General features: G+C 40.3%; 1 protein-coding gene across 6 annotated transcripts in view; it reads left to right on the top strand.

Annotated features, from left to right (window-relative positions):
• Arhgef28 (Rho guanine nucleotide exchange factor 28) overlaps positions 1-27327 on the top strand; it is a 285671-nt gene that overhangs the window by 123592 nt on the left and 134752 nt on the right. For all 6 annotated transcript variants that reach the window (XM_074077301.1, XM_074077300.1, XM_074077298.1 and 3 more), the window contains 2 exons: positions 1154-1334; positions 5771-5840. In XM_074077301.1, coding sequence (XP_073933402.1) covers positions 1154-1334; positions 5771-5840 — 251 coding nt within the window. The remainder of the gene's footprint in view (positions 1-1153; positions 1335-5770; positions 5841-27327) is intronic.

Raw genomic sequence — 27327 nt, 5'->3', positions numbered from 1 at the left:
GAATTCTGCTCCCACAAACCCATTATAAGTTGACAATATCCTAAATTAAAAATGCAATTACCACACCTAACCTATGAACATCATAGCTTAGCAACACACCCCCCTGTGGAGTATCAGTTGTTTACCTCTATGACTGTGGACTGAACAGGGGATGTGACTTGTGGCCCCTGCCCAGCACTGGTGGCATTGCTACTCTGAGAAAAGATCAAAATTCAAAATTTGAAGTAAGATTACTAATGAATTCATATAATTTCTGTACCCTTGTACAGTTTAAAAATTATAAGTCAAACCATCATAATTGCAGACTGAATAATATGTTTCTGTAAAACAAGCATTCATTAACAAAATGAGGTCATGTTAGACAAAGAGGAAAGAGGCACAGAGCTGATTCTGTGAAGTGAAGAATTCAGGAGCAATGTGTTGGAATGTGACATGGTGAACATCAGTGTTTTTCACCTGCAGAATCTTTACTGTGTTATTGTATGATCTTATAAGCTATCCAGAATATCATGATACTAACCATGAAGCCTCAGAGAGCTAAAAATATGCAATTGTTCTTTGCCAAGATAGAACCAAAAATAAACTTATAGTAAAGAACTTAATTTGGGAATATTGTTCCTTTGTTAATGAGTGTATTCAAGAATACAGCATGATCAATTTCATGCATGTTTCAATTTGCATGAGAAAGTGATTTAGGACAGTGGTACCAGTGTGTTAGGAATACCTCACTTGTTTGTAACATCCAAACCTCACCAGGGCTCCCTGGAGAGCCTGTTTTCCACAGTAATCAGCTAATAAACTCTTGGCTGCCAGCTAATTTGTTCTACATGTGCTCTGTTAAAGAGAAAGGCATCTTTGCTGATTAAAAGGAGAAATACTGAGGTAAATTTCTGTGTTTAAAAGTCATCTCTGCTTCATTTTTTGTATAAGCCTTTAAAGTCTACAGTATACTTCAATCTCTCTTCAGTAGATATCTCCTCTAGGTGGAAAAAGAGATGGATCTGTTTACATGATTTTATGCAGTTGTGGCACGTACATTACTTTCAAAGAACATCTTGCCAATTGGATTTGGAATACCGGCAAGGATGGGTTCTGGGGTCTTGTGGATGGCATTGCCCAACCTGTGCATGGAGTTTGATTTGTGCTGTTTCAGTCTTCAGGGCAGATGCTCCCTGGGATTCTCCCGCGTGCAGCTCAGTGAAGAGGCCTCCCTGCAGTTTGTCCACTCATCAGAGACGCTGACTCTCACTCTGAACCACACAGCTGAGCATTTGTTGGAGGCAGATATTAAACTCTTCCGGAAATACTTTTGGGACAGAGCCTTTCTTGTCAAGGTTTGTGTCCAGTTTTTGCCATTATTACACAATAGTGCAGGTTCCTCTAGAGAATTGGAGAGTGTTAGATCAGTAAAATGAAGATTTCATATATTTTGGAAAAAAGACAATAATGCTTTGGATGTTCTTGTTTCCTTTACAGATCTTCTTTCTTTCTTTCTTTTTTCACCCTCCTTTGTGTTTTTGAGTCAGCCCTATTCATGGGACAAGGTATGTTTCCCAGGCTGGCCTTGAACTCATAGTCCTCCTGCCTCTCTGCTCCTGAGTGCTGGAATTAGAGGCATTACCACCACATCCGGCTCCCATGGCTGGGTTTTAATTTTTTAATATTGGTGTTTCTCTGTACTTATTGGCTGTATTATAATTCTTATCTAAAACAATTGTGTTTAGGGATATTTTATGTATATATTAATACTCCTGGGCTATCTTATGACTTAGGCATAGTTGAGCTTTTGTCTCAGTGTACTAATGGGAACAGGTATGAACTTGGTCCTTTCTCAAAGAGGTTTACCTTCCCAGCGTGGCCCATACAGCAGGACTGAGGCCATGCCCATCTCGGGTTAAAATGTGTCACCGTCATTATTGTTATTACTGTTATTTAGTAGATTTTGAAAGAATATGAAGAATATGAACAGATATTAATTATTAAGCAAATTGTTATTTTGAGTAGAGTAGGTCAGTTTAGTGGACAGTGGTCAGGGTTCAACACACTCACTCTTAGTTCCTGTGAGTTCCCAGGTTCTCAGGCACACTGTTAGCACGGTGTAGTTTTCATGACTATACAGGCTTCAACACGGATTTGAGAGTCAGCTTAGAAAACAGATGCTGTCATTTATCACAGTTTTGACTTCTGTGTGTTGTTGTGTTTGTGTTAAGTAATTAAGCTAAAAACTTAGTAAAAACCATTATATATCAAGTAAATATTATTATTGGCTTATTCCATGTAGAGTTTTATTTAAACAATTAAAACATGCTCTTCAGAGTATGACCTACCTCTGTTGGGTTTTTGAAAACTTTGTGTATAATTTTTTTTGGTAGCACTGGGGCTTGAAGTCAGGCCCTCATGTTTGCTAGATAAGCACTTGAGTCACTCTAACAGCCCCTTTGTGTATACTTTCTGACACAGTATTATATACAGTACATACAAATGTGGGTTTTGCTTCATTGCTATTTAAAGATATTAAAACCTCACCGGGCATGGTGATGCACTCAGGAGGCAGAGCACTGAGAGTTCAAGGATGGCCTGGGTAAAATTAGGAAGACCCTATCTTCAGAAATTCAAGTGGTAGAGTGCTTGCCTAGCAATGGCAAAGCCTTGAGCTTAATACCCAGTTGCAGTTCTCCTCATTCCCCGCCCTCCACCGGCCCCCAGAAAAAAAACTAAAACGTTCAGCCATTGCTGTGGTTTTTTGTTTTTTTTTAACCAAGGCTCCAAATTGTGGTTATTGGAGCCTGGCAGATGCTTGACTTTCATGTGCAGCAGTAGCTTCCATCCTGAAGCCCCAGAGGGACAGAGCCCAGATGGGGTGCTCAGACAGCAGTGGCACTTGGTAACTAAGCTCCTAAAAAGAATAGAACAAGCTCCACATGCAGCAAAACATACTGAGTGTTCGCTTCCCTATAGACTCCTCCCACTGCTTCAGCTGCATTGATGATGTCACACATGCATTTAAGATAATGCTGATGACTGAAGGTTTATGGCAATAAATCTACGTACATCAATAAGTTATTGTAGTTGACTTCATGATAACGAAGACCAAATGGAGACACCTCTGCAGTTTCCCTGAGGTTTCCATTTCATGATAAAAGAGTCAGTTAAAATAGAACAGCCTTTTACTCATGTGTCAGCACTCTTTTCCTTCCTACCTCAAAGTGTATGGCTCGGTGGAGAGTTGGGGGCGGGGTGGGGGGGAGTCTTCCTAAAATCCAAAGCCATTCATCTTGACCAGCCTGAAAAAATGATTCTCTAGTATTATTGGATTTAAAATTGCTGTGGGACATCTTCCTTGGCTAGATGTTATTTTAAATGTAAACAAGTGGTAATTATCATAGGAATTGTCCACACTAAACTTTACAGCCCTGGATAACAAATACCATGAGATTATGCATGAACTATGATTAGAAAGCATTCGTGCTAAATTGGGTGTGGTGGCACACACCTACCATCCCATCACTCAGGAGACTGAGGAAGGATTGTGAGTTCAAGGCCAGCCTGGGCTATATAGTAAGAGCTTGGCTCAAAAAACAAAACAAAACGAATAAACAAAAAGAAAGAAAGGTATCATTATACTTTATTGAACCTTATATATCTAAAAGTCTTATGCCTATAATCCCAGCTGCTGGGAGGCTGAGATCAGGAGGATGCAGGTTTGAGGCCAGCCCAAGCAAATAGTTTGTGAGACCCCCATCTCCAAAATAACCAGAGCAAAGTGTACTGGAGGTGTGTGTGGCTCAAGCGATAGAGTGTGGGCTTTGCAAGCATGAAGCCCCGAGTTCAAACCCCAATCCCACCAAAAGAAACAAAAACAAAAACAAAAAGTCTGTTTTATATGACAGTGATCAGCTTTAGAACAGTAAAGCTTGGCTGTAGAAACCCGAGCTTGCCATACCATACCCGAGTGGTTCTGCTGGTTCTCGTCAGAAGCCAAACTTGGTCAGAATTCTAAACGTTTCAGGTTTTCACTCTTTGTTGCTATCGACAATGATGGCATGGCAATTTGTAATACATAGAAATGTTCAAATGATAAGTTGGTGCCAGATATCAAAACTGTAAAGACAGATACTAAGAATCTTGTTAAAAAACAGGCAAAATCTTCCTCCCTTTCTCTTTCCTTCTCTTTTCTTGTGCTGGGGATTAAAACCAGGGTCTCATGCATACCCCTGAGCTATACCCTGAGCCACAATAAGCAAAATCTTAGCAGTATCTTTTAATCATTTTAAAATTATCTCCTCATAACAAAAGGTTTTCCTATTAACCAAAATGCTGGTAATTTAGTTCTTTAACTGAGCTAAAATTAATAAGGCAACTAGGAGGAGGTGACTAGTTCAAAGTACACCATACACACCTATGGAATTATCACTAGAACCCCCTTGTACTATTAGTGGATGCTAATAACAAGTTTTTCTTAAAATAAGGCCAACTAGGAAATTTATGTTTCTACAGTTGCATCCCAAATTACTCATGAGGATGAAGATTAGGTTTCTATTCCTGCCATGTATAAAAATCGGTATTATATTTCAGGCCATGTATAAAAATCAGTATTATATTTCAGGCCATGTTTCATAATCAGAAACCAGCATTGTCTGATGCCCTTTTCTCCAATGGGCTTGGCCACTCCCCTCATTGAAACACAAGGGGTTCAAGGTCAAGGATGACCCCAGGTAAATGTGGGGCAGATGAATGTCTCAGGTCCTGAGCCTGGATGGTGACAGTCTTCCAGCCCCAGATCCCCATGCTGATGTCTCCTTGGTACCTCCCAGTACAGACATTCTTTTCTATCTCCTAATCCACAGGGTCATAGGAGAGAGAACCATGTCCTGCAGGGAGGGCTGGGGGATAGCCCATGGAGGTTGGGTGACCAGGCACTCTGTGCTGTCTGCCCCATTGTGGTTTAGTAAATTGTATCTATTTTCATGTTTCTTTTGCTCTGGTCTCTAGATGTTGTTCTGAAATGGTCAGAGTGAGGCACTTGATCCCCCACATTCTTGGGGGGATGCAGGGGTCTGTGTCATTTGTGTGGTTACCCACTCAAGGAGCTGAAGGTTTATTCTGGAACATGTGCCGATGCAATCTTGGGCTGTTTTACTCCTTGGCACATCAACACATAATTCTGTGTTTCCTCACATTTTCACGGACTAAGGAAACTTGAAAGAGAAATTTGGATGGTCTCTCTTCTTTAAGGCCTTGGGAAGGTCCACCAGCTTAGCTCCAGTCAGGGAGGGCCTGTGTCAGTGAGTGCCAGCTTGCAGTTCTGACCTGTGCTCATCCTGGATGCTCCTTGTGGTCGTGGTCCTGCCCTCTCATCTGGTCGTGGTCCTGCCCTCTCATCTGGTCCTGCAACATCCCAGTACCTTGGGTCTGGGTGTGGGATGTGCCAGGTGGATAGGTGCATAATCCAGGGGGCTTTATTTTGGTCTCAAGATTCTCTGCTCTCTTTCTGGCTCATGCATCACACCCTTGAGAACCTCCTCGTTGATGTGACCTGCAAAAAAGACACAGATCTGTGGCAGGAACATTTTTGGCCCCTGCCTCTAGGTTTTTCCTGACTTCTTTCCCTGTCATCCCAGAGCACTGGCTGTGTGTTCTCTAAGCAGTTTTTACCCACCCCTTTCCTTCCTGGCCTTCCCAGCTCTGGGATTAATTGTGATTTTTTGTGACTTGTATTTCTGAAGCCTGAAATGGTTTTCAGTGATTTTTCTCCCCCTTCATTTCTTAGGCTCTTCAGCAAGAAGCCAGGCCAGAGGAAAGACCAACTATACCCTCTGGAGCTGCAGAAACTAAAGAAGGTGGGTATGCCCTTTCCCCATCATGGAACCCAGAAAGGGCAGGACTAACCAGTCACCTATGAATCACATGGAAAAGTAGAGCAAGAACCAAGGGGCTCAGAGCAAGATCTGGGGGTGTGAGAGCTCTTACACACAGTGTACTGTCTAGTTCTCCTTTTATTCAACTAGCATTTACTTAGCACTGTTTGCTGATCCTGGGCCAGGTCCACACATTCATGATCTTCAGAATACTCTCCCCCACACACAGATTGTTCTCCTCATTCCAAAGTTGAGTTTGTTCATTCATTTACCCCTTCTGTCAATTGTTCTTTTGCTCATTCAGTCTTTGGGGCATTCCTTCTCTGGACTGGGCAGGTGGGTCATCAATGGGATGCTTCAGAAATCACGAAGGTGTGGTGGCCAGGTGTGCTATTTGGGAGGTGGAGGTAGTTAGTCACTTTGAGACCAACCTGGGCAGTTAGCATGACTCTAGCTCCAGAACAAACTAAAAGCAAAAGGTCTTGGGCATTGCTCAGGTGACAGAGCTCTTACTTAGGAAGCGGAAGACCCTGAGTTCAAACATCAGTTACCAACCCCCTTTTTTTTAATTTATTTATTCACATGTGCATACATTGTTTGGGTCCTTTCTACCCCCGTCCCCTCTCTCTCCCTCTCACCCCCTTCACGTCCAGGCACAACCTGTTCTGCCCTTTTCTCCAATTTTGTTGAAGAGAAAACATAAGCAATAATAAGAAAGACATAGCGTTTTTGCTAGTTGAGATAAGGATAGCTATACAAAGAGATTCCTACCATTGCTTCCATGTACAAATGTGTTACGACCCAAGTTGATTCATATCTAGCTTACCTTTTCACTATCTCCTGATCCCCTTCCCATGTTGACCTCTGTCAATTTAAGGTTTCTGTATTAGCTCCTCTGCAGTGGGAACATCAAATACTATCATGTTTTGTGTTTCTTACCTATCCCCATACCTCCCGTGTGTGCTCTCACCTTATCATGTGCCCCAAGTTCAACCACATTGCTGTATTTGCCCTAGATCTAAAGTCCGCATATGAGAGAGAACATAACAATTTTTGGTCTTCTGAACCTGGCTAACCTCACCCAGAATGGTATTCTCCAGTTCCATCCATTTACTTGAGAATGATAAGATTTCATTCTTTTTCATGGCCGAGTAAAACTCCATTGTGTATAAATACCACATTTTCCTAATCCATTCGTCAGCAGTGGAGCATCGTGGTTGTTTCCATAACTTGGCTATTGTGAATAGTGCTGCAATAAACATGGGTGTGCAGGTGCCTCTGGAGTAGCCTGTGTCACATTCCTTTGGGTATATCCCCAGAAGTGGCATTTCTGGATCATATGGCAAATATATGTTTAGTTTTTTAAGAAGCCTCCATATTTTTTTTTCCAGAGTGGTTGCACTAGCTTGCATTCCCACCAGCAGTGTACCAGGGTTCCTTTTTCCCCACATCCTCTCCAACACCAGTTGTTAGTGGTGTTGCTAATGATGGCTATTCTAACAGGGGTGAGGTGGAATCTTAGTATGGTTTTGATTTGCATTTCCTTTATGGCTAGAGATGGTGAGCATTTTTCATGTGTTTTTTTGGCCATTTAGTTTCTTCTTTTGAGAAAGTTCTGTTTAGTTCACTTGCCCATTTCTTTATTGGTTTATTGATTTTGGGAGAGTTTAGTTGTTAAAGTTCTCTGTATATTCTGGTTATCAGTCCTTTGTCTGTTGTACAGCTGGCAAATATTTTCTCCCACTCTGTGGGTGGTCTCTTCAGTTTACAGACTATTTCTTTTGTTGTGCAGAAGCTTTTTAATTTTATGAAGTCCCATTTATCCATCCTTTCCCCTAGTTCCTGGGCTACTGGGGTTCTATTGAGGAAGTACTTGCCTATACCTACTACTTCCAGAGTATTCCCTGCTCTTTCCTGTACTAACTTCAGAGTTTCAGGTCTGATATTAAAGTCCTTGATCCATTTTGAGTTGATATTAGTGCAGGGTGAAAAACATGGATCTAGTTTCAGTATTTTGCAGACAGATAACCACTTTTCCCAGCTACATTTTTTGAAAAGGCTGTCTTTTCTCCATCATATGTTTTTGGTGCCTTTGTCAAAAATAAGGTGGGCATAGCTGTGTGGATTCATATCCAGGTCCTCTATTCTGTTCCACTGGTCTTCATGTCTGTTTTTGTGCCAGTACCATGCTGTTTTTATTGCTATTGCTTTGTAATATAGTTTGAAGTTGGGTATTGTGACTTGCTGAGTATTGCCTTGGCTATTTGTGGTCTCTTGTGTTTCCAAATGAACTTTAGGGTAGTTTTTTCAATCTCTGTGATGAATGTCATTGGGATTTTGATGGGAATTGCATTAAACATGTAGATTGCTTTTGGTAGTATAGACATTTTTACTTCTGGATTCTACCAATCCATGAGCACAGATCTTTCCACCTTCTGTAGTCTTCCTCAATCTCTTTCTTCAGGGGTTTGTAGTTCTCCTTGTAGAGGTTATTCACATCCTTGTAAAGTTTACTCCTAGGTATTTGATTTTTTTGAGGCTATTGTAAATGGAATTTTTTCCATATATTCTTTCTCAGTTTGTTTGTTATTGGTGTATAGAAAAGCTAATGATTTTTGTAAGTTGATTTTGTATCCTGCCACCTTGCTGTAGCTGTTTATGGTATCTAGGAGTTTTGGGGTAGAGTTTTTTGGGTTGTTAAGGTATAGAATCATGTCATCTAATCCTATATCTTTTTGACAGTTTCTTTACCTATTTGTATTCCTTTTATTCCTTCTTCTTATTTGTATTCCTTTTATTCCTTCTTCTTGACTAATTGCTTTGGCTAGGAATTCCAGTACTATGTTGAATAGGAGTGGAGATAGTGGGCACCCTTCTCTCGTTCTTTATTTTAGGGGAAATGGTTTCAGTTTTTTATCATTAAGAATGATGCTGGCTGTAGGTTTGTCATATATAGCCATTACAATGTTGAGGTACTTTTCTTCTAGTCCTAGTTTTCTTAGAGCTTTTATCATGAAGTGGTGTTGGATCTTATCAAAGGCTCTTTCTGTATCTATTGAGATGATCAAGTGGTTTTTGTCTTTAGTTCTATTAATGTGCTGTATGACATTTATAGATTTGCGTATGTTGAACCATTCCTGCAAACCCTGGGATGAAGCCAACTTGGTTGTGGTGAATGAGCTTCCTGTTGTGTTGTTGGATTTGGTTTGCCATTATTTTATTGAGGAGTTTTGCATAGATATTCATTAGGGAGATTGGCCTATAATCCTCCTTTTTGGAGGTGTCTTTGTCTGGTTTTGGGATAAGTGTAATACTGGCTTCATAAAATGAGTTAGGCAGTGTTCCTGCCCTTTCTATTTTGTGGAAAAGTTTATGGAGGGTTGGTATTAATACTTCTTTAAAGGTCTGGTAGAATTCAGCAGAGAATCCATCAGGTCCTGGACTTTTCTCTTTTGGGAGACTCTTTATTGCTGCTTCAATTTCATTTTGTGTTATAGATCTATTCAGGTGATTAATATCCTCTTGGTTCAATTTTGGATGGTCATAAGTATCTAGAAATCTGTCCATTTCTTCAAGATTTTAAAATTTATTTGAATATAGGTTCTCAAAGTAATCTCTGACGATTTCCTGGATTTCTGTGGTGTTTATTGTTATCTCCCTTTTTGCATTTCTGATTTTATTGATTGGGTTTTTTCTCTCTTCATTTTAGTCAAGTTTGCCAGGGGTCTGTCAATCTTGTTTAATTTTTCAAAGAACCAGCTTTTTGTTTTGTTGATTCTTTGTATGGCTTTTTTGGTTTCTATTTCACTAATTTCAGCCCTTAGTTTTATTATTTCTCTCCTTCTGCTTGTTTTAGGATTTGCTTGTTCTTCCTTTTCTAGGAGTTTTTGAGATGTAGCATTAGGTCATTTATTTGAGATCTTTCTGTCCTTTTGATATATGCACTCATGGCTATAAACTTTCCTCTTAGGACTGCCTTTGCTGTGTTCCATAAGTTCCGGTAGGTCGTGTTTTCATTTTCGTTAACTTCCAGGAACCTTTTAATTTCCTCTTTTATTTCATCAATGACCCATTAATCATTGAGGAATGTGTTGTTCAGCTTCCAGTTGTTTGCATGTTTTCTACTGTTGTTTTTGTTGTTGAGTTCTAGTTTTAATGCATTGTGACCAGATAGAATGCATGGGATTATTTCTATTTTCTTATATTTTCTGAGGCTTGCTTTGTGCAGTTTTGGAGAAGGTTCAATGGGATGCTGAGAAGAATGTATATTGTGTGGATTTTGGGTGAAATAGTCTATAGACATCAGCTAGGTCCATTTGATCTATGGTGTGATTTACTTCTAGAATTTCTTTATTGATTTTTTGTTTGGATGACCTGTCTATTGGTGATGGGGGGTATTAAAGTCTCCCACTACCACTGTGTTGGGGTCTATATATGTTTTTAGGTCCTTCAGAGTATGTTTGATGAAATTGGGTGCACTGACGTTGGGTGCATATAAGTTGATAATTGTTATTTCTTTTGGTGTATTTCACCTTTTATTATATGGAGTGTCCTTCTTTATCTTGTTTGATCAATGTAAGTTTGAAGTCTACTTTGTCCAAGACAAGTATTGCTACTCCTGCTTGTTTTGGGGGTCCATTGGCTTGGGAAATCTTCCAGCCTTTCACCCTAAGGCAGTGCTTGTTTCTGTCAATGAGACTGGTCTCCTGTAAACAACAGATTGTTGGATCTTCCTTTTTAATCCAGTTTGCCAAATGGTGTCTTTTGATGGGGGAGTTAAGTCTGTTAACATTCAGTATTAGTATTGATAGGTATGTGGTGATTCCTGTCATTTAGTTGTTTTTGTTGTTTAAAGGTTTGATTGTGTGCAGCTGAATCAATATTACTCTCTGATTCCTTGTCTTTTCTTCTCCTGTGGTTTGGTACTGCCTGTCCTCTCCTGGCTTTGTTGCTTTCATTTTCTGTGTGCAGAATTCCTTGAAGAATCTTTTGTAGTGGTGGCTTGGTGGTCATATATTGTTTTATTTTCTGCTTATCATGGAAGACTTTTATTGTTTTATCTATTTTGGATGACAGTTTTGCTGGGTAGAGTATCCTAGGGTTGAAGTTATTTTCATTCAGTACCCGGAAGACCTCACTCCATGGTCTTCTTGCTTTTAATGTTTCCATTGAGAAATCTGCTGTGATTTTGATGGGTTTACTTTTGTATGTTATTTGTTTCTTGTCTTTTACAGCCTTCAATATTCTTTCTCTATTCTCTGAGCTTGTTGTTTTAATGATAATATGTTGTGGGGTAGTTCTATTTTGGTCAAGTCTGTTTGGTGTCCTGGAGGCTTCCTGTACCTGAATGGGCAAAACTTTCTTGATATTTGGGAAATTTTCTGTTATTATTTAATGACTATATTATGAATCCCTTTTGCTTGAAACTCTTCTTCTTCAATGCCCATGATTCTCAGGTTTGGTCTTTCAATGGAGTCGGTGAGTTCTTACATATTCCTTTCTCAGGTCTTGAGTTGTTTGACTAACAGTTCTTCAGTTTTTTTCTTTAATTTCTATTTCGTCTTTGAGTTCTGAGAGTCTGTTTTCCACTTGTTCTAGTCTGCTGGAGTGAACTTCCATTGTGTTTTTTATTTCTGTTTCATTGTTTTTTCTAAGGTTTTCCATGTCATGGGTCACTTCCTCTTTAACATTGTCAATTTTCATCTTTAATTCATTTATCTCTCTATGTATATGTTCTCTGCTTCACTTTGGTGTTTATTTAGGGCTCCTATGAGTTCATTTATTTGTTTCTGTGTCTTCTCATATTCTTTATTTTTGGTGTCTTGGAATTTTTTGAGTGCCTCTTGTATGTTTTGGTTGGCCACGTCTAGTAACATCTCTATGAAATTCTCAGTGATTACTTGCAGGATTTCTTCTTTCAGCATGTTCTTGTGGGCTTCATTGGGTTCCTTGGCATTGTTTATCTTTGTTTGTTGGAGTCTGGAACTGGGTATCTGTTTTCTTCATTTCCCTCTGAATCCTGTATTAAATTACTTTGGGGGAAGAATGGTTTCCATCCCTTTTTCGTCTTCCCATCACTCTACTTGGTACTGTGTAACCATGTTCTTGATAGCTATTGGTGGTTTTAGTCACCTGTTTTCTTTGCCTTGGTTAAATTTTGTTTTGTGGGTGTGTTGGGTTTTAGGTTAGTGTATATATGCTATTTCTGTCCCTGGTCTGTAATTTAGTATTAGCTGACTCATAAACAAAACAAAATAAAACAAAACCAAAAACCTAAAGAAATCAACAGGGAGAGATAGACAAACACACACAAACAAACAAATAGGAAAGAAAATAAACAAACAAACACACAAACACACACACAAAAAATTCCAGGTTTAGAAACAATAGAATTTCAGTCTTAGTAGTTCTGGTGTTACTCCTTCAGCATCCAGTGCAGGTATTGAAGCAGAGGCTCTGTCTTAGTATCACCAGGTGGTTGGGGAGTCTCGCCAGTTTTTTTCCCTGTCTTTCAGTGGCAGCTGCTTAGTCAGCTCCTCCCTCAGTGAGGCCACCACCCCCCTTCAAAAAAGAAAAAAAAAACATGAAGGGATGCTTGTTCACAGGAGGGGTTTGGTAGCACCACTGGCATTTACAGGTAAGGGGCCAGAAGTGCTGGATGCCTGTGAGGTCTGGCACACTTAAGAGCTGTCCTATATGGCTGACTCCAGCACTGAATGCACAGGTTTGCTTATGGTGGGAGTTCACACAGAGACATTTACCTGTAAGTCTGATCTGTTAGTAAGTCTATTAATAAACGTGAGCTTTTCTTTTAGGAAGCATTCTTACCTCTGACTTTGAATATACCTATACTTCTTGTCTGGAATGGATTCTAATTTTTTTCCCCAAAATCTAGCAGTTGCAAAATCTAACCACATGTAGTTATGTTGAAATGCAAGTTATCTTGCTATCAGTTACTTCCCTTTTGCTTCAGATTTTAGCTAGGGTATTGCGTTGATTCTTATTGTTTGAAATTGTGTGTGAAGATTTGGGAAAGTAGAATTACTGATTAACTTAATTTTGGAATATTGAAGGAAAATTATGAAATCTTTGGTAATATAAAGGAACATTGGTCTCAGGGAGCTGACGATACCATCCCAGATACTATGGTTAGGGAAGAATGATAGAATAAGGCATTATTCCTGGGCACCATCAATGCTAACAGCTGATTAATACCATTGAATCTACTTTACAGGCAACCCAGAATGGTTGCATTCCATGTATTTGTGACATGGTAGAACATTAAATTCTTTGCCCATGCAAAGAAGGACTGGTCTTGGAGAAACATTTGTGGTGAGTGGACTGCCAATGTACCAGATCAGGCCTGACTTGCTCAGCTTCCTGGCTACACTGTACCCTGGAGCCCTGGGAGTCAGTGTTCCCACTCTCTGTGTGTGATGCTGCTGGCTGTGTTTATGGTTGTTGTCTGCCTGAGGAGGTGCTAGGTTGCTTTATGTTTTCTGCTTGAGCAACTTCTTTCTGGTCTCACATCAGGAACATTGGCTTTCCCTGAGCACTTGGCCTCCTTTTACTGCTCTGACTGTGACTGCTTGGGTTCCTTGCTTCTACTTGGCTGACAGAAAAATCAGAGCTAGGTGTTTGGCCTGCTGATTGCAAGTGCCAGGGCACTGGGGAATGCCTTTTATATTTCCCCTCTTTCTTTTTTAAACCTCTACCCTTACGTTTTTCTGTTTTTTAAAGGATTATCTTGGGGATTGCTCCTCTCTTGTAATCCTCCAAACTTATTTAGAGCAAAGTGAGGTTAAATAATTACTTACATTTCAAGTTCTTGTTTTACAGAGCTTATGGTGTGGGATTGGGGCAAGAAAACAAGCTTTTTTAACAAGAGTACCAGTGCTCTGGGAGTCTTACAAACCACACTGCGAGCATACTGCAAACTGTGACAGGAGAAGGGCAGGGACAGCTTCCTGAAGAGGGATCTAAGAGAGGAAAGGGAATTCCAGACAGTGTACTTGCAGTACAGAGTCCTGAACCAGATGATGCCCTGGGAGAACTGCAGATTGTTTCACAGTTCTGGAGCATGGGAGTGTGTGCGTGTGAGCTGGTAATATTGGGAACATAGGCTTGAGAGCAAGCAGAATGGCAGGACTTATAAAGAATCAAGGAGCTGGAACTCCTCACTGACAGCTCTGGGAGCTATTTCAAACAATTAGATCGTGTGTGTGTGTGTGTGTGTGTGGTACTGGGGTTTGAACTCAGGGCCTTGTGCTTGCTAGGCAGGTGCTCTACCTCTGAGCCATACACCCAGGCCCTTATTTTACAAAGGTCATGCTGGTGGGAGTGAGTTTGAGGATCCAAATAGAAGGCAGGGGACAAACCAGGGGGCTGCTAAAAGCAATGCAGAAAAGGGCTGCACCATAGCAGAGTAAGGGACAGGAGAGTGGGGACAGATGAGCCCTGTCCTGAGAGTGCAGAATATGATGGAGTGCCAGTGGGAAGGGAGAAGGATGATTACTGCATTCCTTGGGTGGGGTGGGGGATGCTGGGTAAGATTGGCCTTACCAGAAGCAGGATTGTAACAAAAATGTACTCAGTTTTTAACAGGTTGAGGTTGACGGGTCTGTGGGGAAGCCAAGTGAAGAGGCAAGAAGTCTCTAAACCAAAAGAATTTTGGCAGAACCTAAGCCCTCTGGCTCTGAATAATCAATGTGTGTGTTTTATAGATCTGGTAGACTACACTTCTTCTTTGTCTAACCTTGAAGGAATAGTGGTAAGAGTCCAGCAGAGGGCAGTATCTAACTAAAGTGAAAATACTCAGTTTTTGTTCATTCACCAGCCTGTAAGAAACTTAAGAACAAAGAATTTTCAGCCTAAGAACATTCTCTCTCTCTCTCAGTGCTAAAGTAAACTTTCTTTTTGATATCTACTAGAAGATCTCTTAGATAGATTGTGTCTTTCTGTTCCTTCTGGGCAATAGGTAGATGTGCAGACTTAAGCTATGTCTGTAGCTGTCATTGGTTAAAAGACTGTAATAACTTTGGCCTAGAAATTAGTACTGCTGACACCACCAACAACAGGTGTTGGCAAGGATGCGGGGAAAAAGGAACCCTCTTACACTGTTGGTGGGAATGTAGACTAGTACAACTACTCTGGAAAAAAATTTGGAGGCTACTTAAAAAGCTGGACGTCGATCTACCATTTGATCCAGCAATACCGCTCTTGGGGATATACCCAAAAGACTGTTACTCCAGAGGCACCTGCACATCCATGTTTATTGCGGCACTATTCACAATAGCCAAGTTATGGAAACAGCCAAGATGCCCCACCACTGACGAATGGATTAAGAAAATGTGGTATCTATACACAATGGAATTTTATGCAGCCATAAAGAAGAACGAAATGTTAGCATTCGCTGGTAAATGGATGGAATTGGAGAACATCATTCTGAGTGAGGTTAGCCTGGCCCAAAAGACCAAAAATCATCTGTTCTCCCTCATATGTGGACATTAGATCAAGGGCAAACACAACAATGGGATTGGACTTTGAGCACGTGATAAAATCGAGAGCACACAAGGGAGGGGTGAGGATAGTAAGACACCTAAAAAATTAGCTAGCATTTGTTGCCCTTAATGCAGAGAAACTAAAGCAGATACCTTAAAAGCAACTGAGGCCAATAGGAAAAGGGGACCAGGAACTAGAGAAAAGGGTAGATCAAAAAGAATTAACCTAGAAGGTAACACACACACACAGGAAATCAATGTGAGTCAATGTCCTGTATAGCTATCCTTATCTCAACCAGCAAAAACCCTTGTTCCTTCCTATTATGGCTTATACTCTCTCTTCAACAAAATTAGAAATAAGGGCAAAATAGTTTCTGCTGGGTATTGAGGGGGTGGGGGAGAGAGGGAGGGGGGGTAAGGGAGGGGGTGGGGGCAGGGGGGAGAAATGAACCAAGCCTTGTATGCACATATGAATAATAAAAGAAAAATGAAAAAAAAAGAAATTAGTACTGCTGACTTTGTGAGTGTGATAAATGGCCTTACTATTATTCCTGTGAACCAATTATGTTTTCATAATTTCGTGATTGTATTTGCACTTAGGGAATTTAACAGGAAGTTTTTCTGAATGAATTAAATGGTCATTTATAACATGCTCAGATTATTAAGTTAATCACTAGTGTTGATTAATCCATGAACTGACTCCATCCTTTCCCTTGTCTTCCTGTCCTTAATTCATCTCTTTACCCTAGGGTTTTCTTAGAGAGCATTGTACAGAACACCAGTCTTAGAAGAAATTCTGAAATAAGGATTCTTTGGCCAAATAAGTAGGAAAAGCTGCATATGAACCCACGTTGGAGATATGAATTCATGTAATGTTGTGTAGTTTCCAGGAATTCAGGAGACACAGGGCAGAGAGTCTATTTGACTCATTTAACCTAGCAGATCTTCAACTTAGTTGAGTCCCTGTTGCCTAGCTGACAGCACCTCACTAATACAAGTGTCTATGGAAGGTTCTTGTGAGGATCATGTTGTCCCTGCTCTGTCATGACCCTTCCTCTCTAGGTCTATATCCTCTTTTCCACTGTCACTTGGGTACTCAGTAACCATCAGCACAGAAACACAACAGAAAGGGTTCAGAAGGTGTTTCACTACCACTTGTGATCATCTTGAGTATGGGACATCATCCATGCCTCCTAGCATCCTGCCACAATACTTTTTTTTAAAATTTTATTATTCATATGTGCATACAAGGCTTGGGTCATTTCTCCCCCCTGCCCCCACCCCCTCCCTTACCATGCACCCCGCCCCCTTCATCTCCACCCCCGTCAATACCCAGCAGAAACTATTTTGCCCTTATTTCTAATTTTGTTGAAGAGAGAGTAAAAGCAATAATAGAAAGGAACAAGGGTTTTTGCTGGTTGAGATAAGGATAGCTATACAGGGAGTTGACTCACATTGATTTCCTGTGCATGTGTGTTACCTTCTAGGTTAATTCTTTTTGATCTAACCTTTTCTCTAGTTCCTGGTCCCAATTTCCTATTGGCCGCAGTTGCTTTAAGGTATCTGCTTTAGTTTCTCTGCATTAAGGGCAACAAATGCTAGCTAGTTTTTTAGGTGTCTTACCTATCCTCACCCCTCCCTTGTGTGCTAAAGCTTTTATCATGTGCTCAAAGTCCAATCCCATTGTTGTGGTTGCCCTTGATCTAATGTCTGCATATGAGGGAGAGCAGACGATTTTTGGTCTTTTGGGCCAGGCTAACCTCACTCAGAATGATGTTCTCCAATTCCATCCATTTACCAGCGAATGCTAACATTTCGTTCTTCTTTATGGCTGCATAAAATTCCATTGTGTATAGATACCACATTTTCTTAATCCATTCGTCAGTGGTGGGGCATCTTGGCTGTTTCCATAACTTGGCTATTGTGAATAGTGCCGCAATAAACATGGGTGTGCAGGTGCCTCTGGAGTAACCTGTGTCACAGTCTTTTGGGTATATCCCCAAGAGTGGTATTGCTGGATCAAATGGTAGATCAATGTCTAGCATTTTAAGTAGCCTCCAAATTTTTTTCCAGAGTGGTTGTACTAGTCTGCATTCCCAACAATAGTGTAAGAGGGTTTCTTTTTCCCCGCATCCTTGCCAACACCTGTTGTTGGTGGTGTTGCTGATGATGGCTATTCTAACAGGGGTGAGGTGGAATCTTAGTGTGGTTTTAATTTGCATTTCCTTTATTGCTAGAGATGGTGAGCATTTTTTCATGTGTTTTTTGGCCATTTGAATTTCTTCTTTTGAGAAAGTTCTGTTCATTTCACTTGCCCATTTCTTTATTGGTTCATTAATTTTGGGAGAATTTAGTTTTTTAAGTTCCCTATATATTCTGCTTATCAGTCCTTTGTCTGATGTGTAGCTGGCAAATATTTTCTTCCACTCTGTGGGTGTTCTCTTCAGTTTAGAGACCATTTCTTTTGATGAACAGAAGCTTTTCAGTTTTATGAGGTCCCATTTATCTATGCTATCTCTTAGTTGCTGTGCTGCTGAGGTTCCATTGGGAAAGTTCTTGCCTATACCTACTAACTCCAGAGTATTTCCTACTCTTTCCTGTATCAACTTTAGAGTTTGTGGTCTGATATTAAGATCCTTGATCCATTTTGAGTTAATGTTGGTATAGGGTGATATACATGGATCTAGTTTCAGTTTTTTGCAGACTGCTAACCAGTTTTCCCAGCAGTTTTTGTTGAAGAGGCTGCTTTTTCTCCATCGTATATTTTTAGTGCCTTTGTCAAAGACAAGTTGGCTATAGTTGTGCGGCTTCATATCTGGGTCCTCTATTCTGTTCCACTGGTCTTCATGTCTGTTTTTGTGCCAGTACCATGCTGTTTTTATTGTTATTGCTTTGTAATATAGTTTGAAGTCAGGTATTGTGATACCTCCTGCATTGTTCTTTTGACTGAGTATTGCTTTGGCTATTCGTGGCCTCTTGTGTTTTCATATAAATTTCACGGTAGATTTTTCAATCTCTTTAATGAATGTCATTGGAATTTTGATGGGAATTGCATTAAACATGTAGATTACTTTTGGGAGTATCGACATTTTTACTATGTTGATTCTACCAATCCATGAGCATGGGAGATCTCTCCACTTTCTATAGTCTTCCTCAATCTCTTTCTTCAGAATTGTATAGTTTTCCTTGTAGAGGTCTTTCACATCTTTTGTTAGGTTTACACCTAGGTATTTGATTTTTTTTGAGGCTATTGTAAATGGAATTGTTTTCATACATTCTTTTTCCGTTTGCTCATTGTTAGTGTATAGAAATGCTAATGATTTTTCTATGTTGATTGTATATCCTGCTACCTTGCTATAGCTATTGATGATGTCCAGAAGCTTCTGAGTAGAGTTTTTTGGGTCTTTAAGGTATAGGATCATGTCGTCTGCAAATAGGGATATTTTGACAGTTTCTTTACCTATTTGTATTCCTTTTATTACTTCTTCTTGCCTAATTGCTCTGGCTAGGAATTCCAGTATTATGTTGAATAGGAGTGGAGATTACGGCCTGCCACAATTCTTGGTGTCACTTCACAGCGTCCTGCCTGCCAAAGTCTATTGGCTATAGACCAGCTGAGCCCCGATACAGCACCAGTCACCATGATATAAATGCAGATTCTCTTCTATTCTTTTATAATAGTTAAACCATTGATGTGATATGCTGTCTCAACTCTGTATCACTCGTCTGTAACTTATTACTTTCCCTTATAAATTACCTTCCACATTTTCATTAACAAGAAATAGGAAGTGTGGCTTGGAACATGAGTTCCAGTCATCAGAGAGAGATGGCTGAGGTTGCAGCTCTCCTCTGCAGGCTCAGCTGGGCTCCTGAGTTTGGAACTGCAAGAGAGGCCAAGGATTCAACAGAAGACACAGTCTGGGCAGGTGACATGAGGCCTGAGGTTCCTTCGCTTATCCATTCTGTAAATATAGATTGAGCATCCACTTTTACAGGTGCTATTGCAGGCCCTGGTGATACATCAGTCAGGCAAAAGAAAACCCCTGCTTTCAGGGAGTTTACTCATTAACTCCCTGCTCTGTGCCAGGCACTGTTAGGCACCGGGCACACAGCTGAGAGCCAAGTGATGGGTGTGCTAATGGAGCACACTTGTCAGTGGTCACGGGGAGGGCCATGTCTGGGAGTCAGGAAGTGATTTTTCTAATTTTAGGCAGGAGGAAGTGGTAGCACAGAGACAGTGTATAATCAGGTAAAGGGGCAGAGCTTGCCTGGGCAGGCAGACATCCTGTTGAGTCTGCCCTATTACCCACCACACTCCAACATCCCAGCCACCCCCATGTATCAGAGGATCTGTGTGCAGTGTTCTCACTGCTGGCCTACAGCTCTCTCCAGAATTTGCATGTGTGTGATGGAAAAAAGTACAAACATCAGAATCATCAGCTAGAAATGAGCTCCCTTCCTAGTGGCAGTCTGTCTCAAGCCCTTATGACTGGGAGATATGTGACACACATGCATGGGCTCGTCCTGATGACACATGCCAGCAACAGCAGACTGCTCAAAACTTCAGTTCTGCCATGAATGGGCCTTTCACCATTGTGCCAGTTACTTGACCATGGTCGTTTTGGTAGAAAGCAACAGGGTGGTGGTGGTGGTGGTGGAGGTACAGGTGGGGATGTCATTTAACACTCCCTAGGAATATGGAAATGAGAAAGTACAGCTGCAGCACCTGGCCTAGGATCTGACAGAGTGGACACTCAGCACGGGATGTCCCATTCTGAAAGCAAGTTATGTGACATGTGCCTATAGTGAAATTATGCTTTGAGATACCAGGACATCACCATTCATGTCATGTTGACAAGGGGTGAGCATACTTTTTGCTTGAACATTCTTTAGATGGCAACGTGGCATCTTTGGGTGTGCTGTGGTTTGTGAGATGCAGAGGAAGTTGTGGTCGCAATTCTCCTTAGTTGAATATTTCCTGTGAGACCTTCTTGGGAAAACAAGGGGGATTGCATCCACACAGTTCCCTTTCCAAGATGCATTATTTTAAATTCTCTAACTCAGGGCTTTTTATTTAATTAATTAATTAATTTATTTATTTTTTAGTTTCTTATTTTTATTTATTTATTTTTTATTATTCATATGTGCATACAAGGCTTGGTTCATTTCTCCCCCCTGCCCCCACCCCCTCCCTTACCACCCACTCCGCCCCCTCCCTCTCTCCCCCCCAATACCCAGCAGAAACTATTTTGCCCTTATTTCTAATTTTGTTGTAGAGAGAGTATAAGCAATAATAGGAAGGAACAAGGGTTTTTGCTGGTTGAGATAAGGATAGCTATACAGGGCATTGACTCACATTGATTTCCTGTGCGTGTGTGTTACCTTCTAGGTTAATTCTTTTTGATCTAACCTTTTCTCTAGTTCCTGGTCCCCTTTTCCTATTGGCCTCAGTTGCTTTTAAGGTATCTGCTTTAGTTTCTCTGCATTAAGGACAACAAATGCTAGCTAGTTTTTTAGGTGTCTTACCTATCCTCACCCCTCCCTTGTGTGCTCTCGATTTTATCATGTGCTCAAAGTCCAATCCCATTGTTGTGTTTGCCCTTGATCTAATGTCCGCATATGAGGGAGAACATACGATTTTTGGTCTTTTGGGCCAGGCTAACCTCACTCAGAATGATGTTCTCCAATTCTATCCATTTACCAGTGAATGCTAACATTTCGTTCTTCTTCATGGCTGCATAAAATTCCATTGTGTATAGATACCACATTTTCTTAATCCATTCGTCAGTGGTGGGGCATCTTGGCTGTTTCCATAACTTGGCTATTGTGAATAGTGTTGCAATAAACATGGGTGTGCAGGTGCCCCTGGAGTAACCTGTGTCACAGTCTTTTGGGTATATCCCCAAGACTGGTATTGCTGGATCAAATGGTAGATCAATGTTTAGCATTTTAAGTAGCCTCCAAATTTTTTTCCAGAGTGCTTGTACTAGTCTACATTCCCACCAACAGTGTAAGAGGGTTCCTTTTTCCCCGCATCCTCGCCAACACCTGTTGTTGGTGGTGTTGCTGATGATGGCTATTCTAACAGGGATGCGGTGGAATCTTAGTGTGGTTTTAATTTGCATTTCCTTTATTGCTAGAGATGGTGAGCATTTTTTCATGTGTTTTTTGGCCATTTGAATTTCTTCTTTTGAGAAAGTTCTGTTCATTTCACTTGCCCATTTCTTTATTGGTTCATTAGTTTTGGGAGAGTTTAGTTTTTTAAGTTCCCTATATATTCTGCTTATCAGTCCTTTGTCTGATGTATAATTGGCAAATATTTTCTCCCACTCTGTGGGTGTTCTCTTCAGTTTAGAGACCATTTCTTTTGATGAACAGAAGCTTTTCAGTTTTATGAGGTCCCATTTATCTATGCTATCTCTTAGTTGCTGTGCTGCTGGGGTTTCACTGAGAAAGTTCTTACCTATACCTACTAACTCCAGAGTATTTCCTACCCTTTCCTGTATCAACTTTAGAGTTTGTGGTCTGATATTAAGATCCTTGATCCATTTTGAGTTAATACTGGTATAGGGTGATATACATGGATCTAGTTTCAGTTTTTTGCAGACTGCTAACCAGTTTTCCCAGCAGTTTTTGTTGAAGAGGCTGCTTTTTCTCCATCGTATATTTTTAGTGCCTTTGTCAAAGACAAGTTGGTTATAGTTGTGTGGCTTCATATCTGGGTCCTCTATTCTGTTCCACTGGTCTTCATGTCTGTTTTTGTGCCAGTACCATGCTGTTTTTATTGTTATTGCTTTGTAATATAGTTTGAAGTCAGGTATTGTCATACCTCCAGCATTGTTCTTTTGACTGAGTATTGCCTTGGCTATTCGTGGCCTCTTGTGTTTCCATATAAATTTCACGGTAGATTTTTCAGTCTCTTTAATGAATGTCATTGGAATTTTGATGGGAATTGCATTAAACATGTAGATTACTTTTGGGAGTATAGACATTTTTACTATGTTGATTCTACCAATCCATGAGCATGGGAGATCTCTCCACTTTCTATAGTCTTCCTCAATCTCTTTCTTTAGAAGTGTATAGTTTTCCTTGTAGAGGTCTTTCACATCTTTTGTTAGGTTTACACCTAGGTATTTGATTTTGTTTGAGGCTATTGTAAATGGAATTGTTTTCATACATTCTTTTTCAGTTTGCTCATTGTTAGTGTATAGAAATGCTAATGATTTTTCTATGTTGATTTTATATCCTGCTACCTTGCTGTAGCTATTGATGATGTCTAGGAGCTTCTGAGTAGAGTTTTTTGGGTCTTTAAGGTATAGGATCATGTCATCTGCAAATAGGGATATTTTGACAGTTTCTTTACCTATTTGTATTCCTTTTATTCCTTCTTCTTGCCTAATTGCTCTGGCTAGGAATTCCAGTACTATGTTGAATAGGAGTGGAGATAGTGGGCATCCTTGTCTGGTTCCTGATTTTAGAGGGAATGGTTTCAGTTAACTCAGGGCTTTTTAGAACTGTTGTGCGTAGTTCAAAAATTTTATCAAGGTCTAGGGCCTGTAAGCCAGGACAGCTGGGATTGAGGACAGAGGTTAGGAAGCTGTTCTGCAGATGATTATTTAGTTGGGGACACAACTGTATTCTACCCTGGCAAGGAATAGCTGCCTCAGTGAATGTTACTCACCTTGAAGTAGGGGATTTGAGCATTTTCAGCACATTTTCAAAAGTCAGGCACAGAAAGACAAATCCGGTGTGTTCTCAGTCATGGCTGTAAGTTAAAACATTGGTTGCATTGGTAGAATAGAGATTACTAGAGGCTGGCAAGGGGAGTGGGAGGGGCTCAAGGGAAGGTAGATAGTGGGTACAGATATAGTGACATGGGGAGAATAAGTCACAGAGTTCCAGGGTGCAGCAGGGTAGCGGCAGGTTACAACTTACACATGTTAAGACAACTAGAAAACAGGAATTTACAGGCTCTAAAAGCACAGACATAATAGAAATGCTAATAACCCTGATCTGATCGACATGCATCAAATTATCACAGTGCACCCCTTAAACATGTACGATTTTGTGTCAATTAAGATAAATGTTTTGGCACTACTAGGGTTTGAACTCAGAGCCTTGTGCTTGCTAGCAAGCACTCTACCACTTGAGCCACACCCTCAGGCTCTCTTTAGCTTTAGTTACTTTTGGGGTAGGGCCTTGAGTTCTTGCCAGAGGCCAGCCTTGGCCTATGATCCTCCTACATATGCCTCCTATGTAGCTGGGATTATAGTTGTGAGTCACCATACCTTACTTATTCTTTGAGATGGTTCTCACTAACTTTTTTTAAAACCTGGACTGGTTTCAATCTACATTTTTCCTAATCTTCATCTTCTGAGTAGGTGGGATTACAGGTGAGTACCACCATGCCAGGCCTTAAACAAATTTTTTAAAAATACAGAATATTCCTACCAGCCCCAAGAAGTGATTTGTAGTTATTTCTTTAATTTTGCAGAGTAGATCAGCCATTTCCAAAATGTCTTTAGCAACTGACCTTGCTAGTCTTTTTCTCCTAAAAAGAACAACCTTCATTAAAGGACCAAGAACAAAGATAGGATAGCAAACTAATATGGTGCTCATTTTATATTTAATTATAATGTGAGCATTTTCTCACATACAAATAAAATTCTCCTCACTTTCCAGTCTATTGCAGAAGAAAAGGGTGATGGTTTGTGCTGGAAATAACCCTGGAGACATCCAGCACAGGGGATTCCCACAGCTCACCTTGAGACAACAAATGCTTCTCTCATCTGCTGCAGATTCTTTCTTCCAGCTGGGTCAAATTAGCAGGCGTGGGAGAAGAGAGGAGTAATTCAGCTCAGCTAAACTCAGCTGAGTTTAGCATGAAAATGTAGCTAGAGTTAGTTCCTTTCTTAAAGTAGAGTCTAAGTTTGAAGTGTCAGGGACACAAAAATAATCCTAAAACAAAATTGAATTTTGTTTGCATCTTTGAAATATGACTTTCCTCATCTTATTCAACAATTGATTTAATTAGGAAAATTATGTACTGACTTCACTTTGAAATATGATGACTTGGAGCTTCTGCCTAATTGATAATTGCAATCAAAATTTTAGGCTGAGGGTATCTTTTTTTCCTCCACAACTGAATTCTTTACCCTTGATAATTTAGGGGTGGAGAGTGACTAGTAGATGTAAAATGCACTAAACATAGAATTATCACATGACCCAATAATTACACTCATCGATATATAGTCAAGAGAAATAAAAACATATGTCTACACAAAACTTGTACCACATTCCTAGAAGCACTGTTCAAAATGGACCAAAGTGGAAACAACCCAAGTGTCCATCAGCTGAGAAAGGAACAAACAAAATATGGGCATATCCACATCCTGCAGGTACAACGAAACACTATTTGGCAGTAAAAAAAGAATGAAGTACTTATGGAAGTGTCATGGTGAAAACCCTCACTGTATACAATCTAATACCTGCCAATAAAATAAATTAGCAAATTGAAACTGTCAAAGATGAATGAAATACTGATACAGCACTACCACCATGGACCTTGAAACTATTATGTTACATGAAAGAATCCAATTACAAAAGACCACATGTGTGATTCCACTTGTATGAAGTATCCTGAATGGGCGAATCCCCTGAAGGCAAATTGAACTAGTGGGTGTCTAGGGCTGGGCTACAGGAAGTGAGTGGGGGTTGGTGAGGAAATGTAGGGAGTGAGTGCTAACAGATGTGGGGTTTCTTGTGGGGTAATGAAAATGTTGGAGAATTGATAGTGGTGATAGCTGCACACCTCCAAATTATACTACAACCAACTGACTTGTATATGTTAAATGATGAATTGTATGGTTTATGAATTGAACCCCAATACAGCTATTATATATATATATGTATGTGTATGTAAAATTTATATATTAAATTTTGACATATACTTCTTTAAGGTGGTTATATTGCTATTTTTTCTTACTGGTTTTCAAGTTTTCTTAATTGATTTTGTGGCTCAGAAAAAAAGTAATGTATATTAAAAAAAACTATTCCAAAAAAATTTCTTATTGTTTTGATAATAAGAATAATGAGAGTATAAATTTCAAGACAATACTCTAAAAGAGTACAGTTTGGAGTTGCTCGAGGGTCAGAGATTCTTCTTTTGTGTCAGTCTCTTCTCTGCTTTGTTCAGGAGGGATGCATTGAACAAATGTTAGATGAACAAGGCTCATTTGGTTTTCTGTGAATAAATGCCTCGTGGTTCTCTTGGTCTGTATTTATATTGGGCAGGCAAAGGGAAAGTTCTCATGAGTTTTAGGAAAGCAGAGCAGTTAGGATGTTGAGAGCATTAGAATAGTCTCTGGCAGTTGTGAATTAAATTCCCACGGAAGGATAAAACATTGTAGCAATGTTTGAAGTCATTAGTGACACATCAGCACCTAACTGGAGGGGACAGGGTGGTTTTGGCCCTGACAGAGCTGGAAGGGTAGGAGGAAGCATGGAAAAGCACTCATTATCAGTCGGGCTCTTCAGAAGTTCTAATGAAATAGTGTTAGTCTTGCAGTCGGGCTCTTCAGAAGTTCTAATGAAATAGTGTTAGTCTTGGAAGTATTTGAGCCAGTAATTCACAAAAGTAAATAACTTTCCCTTCCCTCCCCTTACCACAGCTGGCCTAAGATCCATCACGTCATCGGTTGCACACATTTTGGGACACCAGATGTAGGTGGAGGAGAGAAGTATTTGTTTAGTCAGAACCTAATATGTGGTTAGCAGGAGATTCAAGTGTCGGTCCAAAATCCATGCATCCCCAGGCCTCCCAGAATTCACAGCCAATTGGGAGAAAAGACTCTGAACTCCTCCCTATGTGTTGCAGAGGAGGATGTGGGGTGGCTGTGCAAATCATCTGGGTGCTTTGGGTGTTTGTTGGGTAAGCAGAACAGCAGAGAGCCTGGGCCTGGTTTTCCAGCTGAGCTCTGCATGCTGCCTGCAGGTCTAAGCCAGGTGTGGACTTGGGTGTGCACAGCTGAACCTGAGGATAGGAGAAGGCAGCTTTGGGGGTCTGGCTGGCTCTGATTAGGATTTTTCTCAAAATCCTCCCGGGGAAGGGATGGTATGCCATAGCCAAAGAGCAATTAAAGGATAATACAGAGCATCCTGAATTTTTAGTTAAGGCTTTTGCTTTGCTTAAGTGTGGACTCTGGTCACATTTTGCACAAAGAGACAGTAAAACAGGTACACAGAGCTGGGATCACTTTGGGGCAAATCTGCTTCTTAAAGGAGCAATGATATTAATCTTTCAGGCACATAACCCTGATTTAAAAGCCCTGTGTTTGCTGGTGCTGTGCCACCAGTGAACAGAATTATTAGAGATTATCTCTTGCTGCACTATAGCTTGGCAATTAAAAAAAAAACATGTTTATCAAGTTGGGTAAGTCTGATTTCGAGAGGTAATCCACTCTTCTGGGTGGGCATTGAAGGCAGGATTAATTGGCCTTTAAAACAGAATAGCTAGAGTTACTGATACCATGATCGGCTGGAGGTTGCTATAGCAATGAGTGGTTTGGTTGCACCATGTGGTTGGTGGTTCAGTGGGTTGTTGTAAAAGGATCTTACTAATTTAGCAGAAACTCTCTTGGAGCAATTTAATTAAGCTCCAGTAGAATGAGTGCCAAATTCTTTGAGAGCTCTAAGATATAGAGCTCTGTTTAGTCCTAAATTAAAGATACATTATTATCCAGAATCTGTACACTTACACAAAAAAATTAAAAAAACAATTTTAGGATTACGATTTTATAAATTTGAAAGTTAGTTTTAAGATGAAGTAAGTTTTTATGACAATTCATCTATTTTAGTATAGTTTGTAGTATTTGTTTTGAAGTGAAAAAAAAAAAATCACAGTGGAATAAGGGAAAAGCCCATGGGATGGGCGTGGGGGAGGAAGCTGACACTGGACCATCAGTTTGATA

The sequence above is a fragment of the Castor canadensis genome, chromosome 6 (genome assembly GCF_047511655.1).
Source record: "Castor canadensis chromosome 6, mCasCan1.hap1v2, whole genome shotgun sequence".
NCBI classification, from domain to species: domain Eukaryota; kingdom Metazoa; phylum Chordata; class Mammalia; order Rodentia; family Castoridae; genus Castor; species Castor canadensis.
The sequence above is the reverse complement of the archived record's forward strand: the minus strand, read 5'-3'. Positions and strand labels throughout refer to the sequence as shown.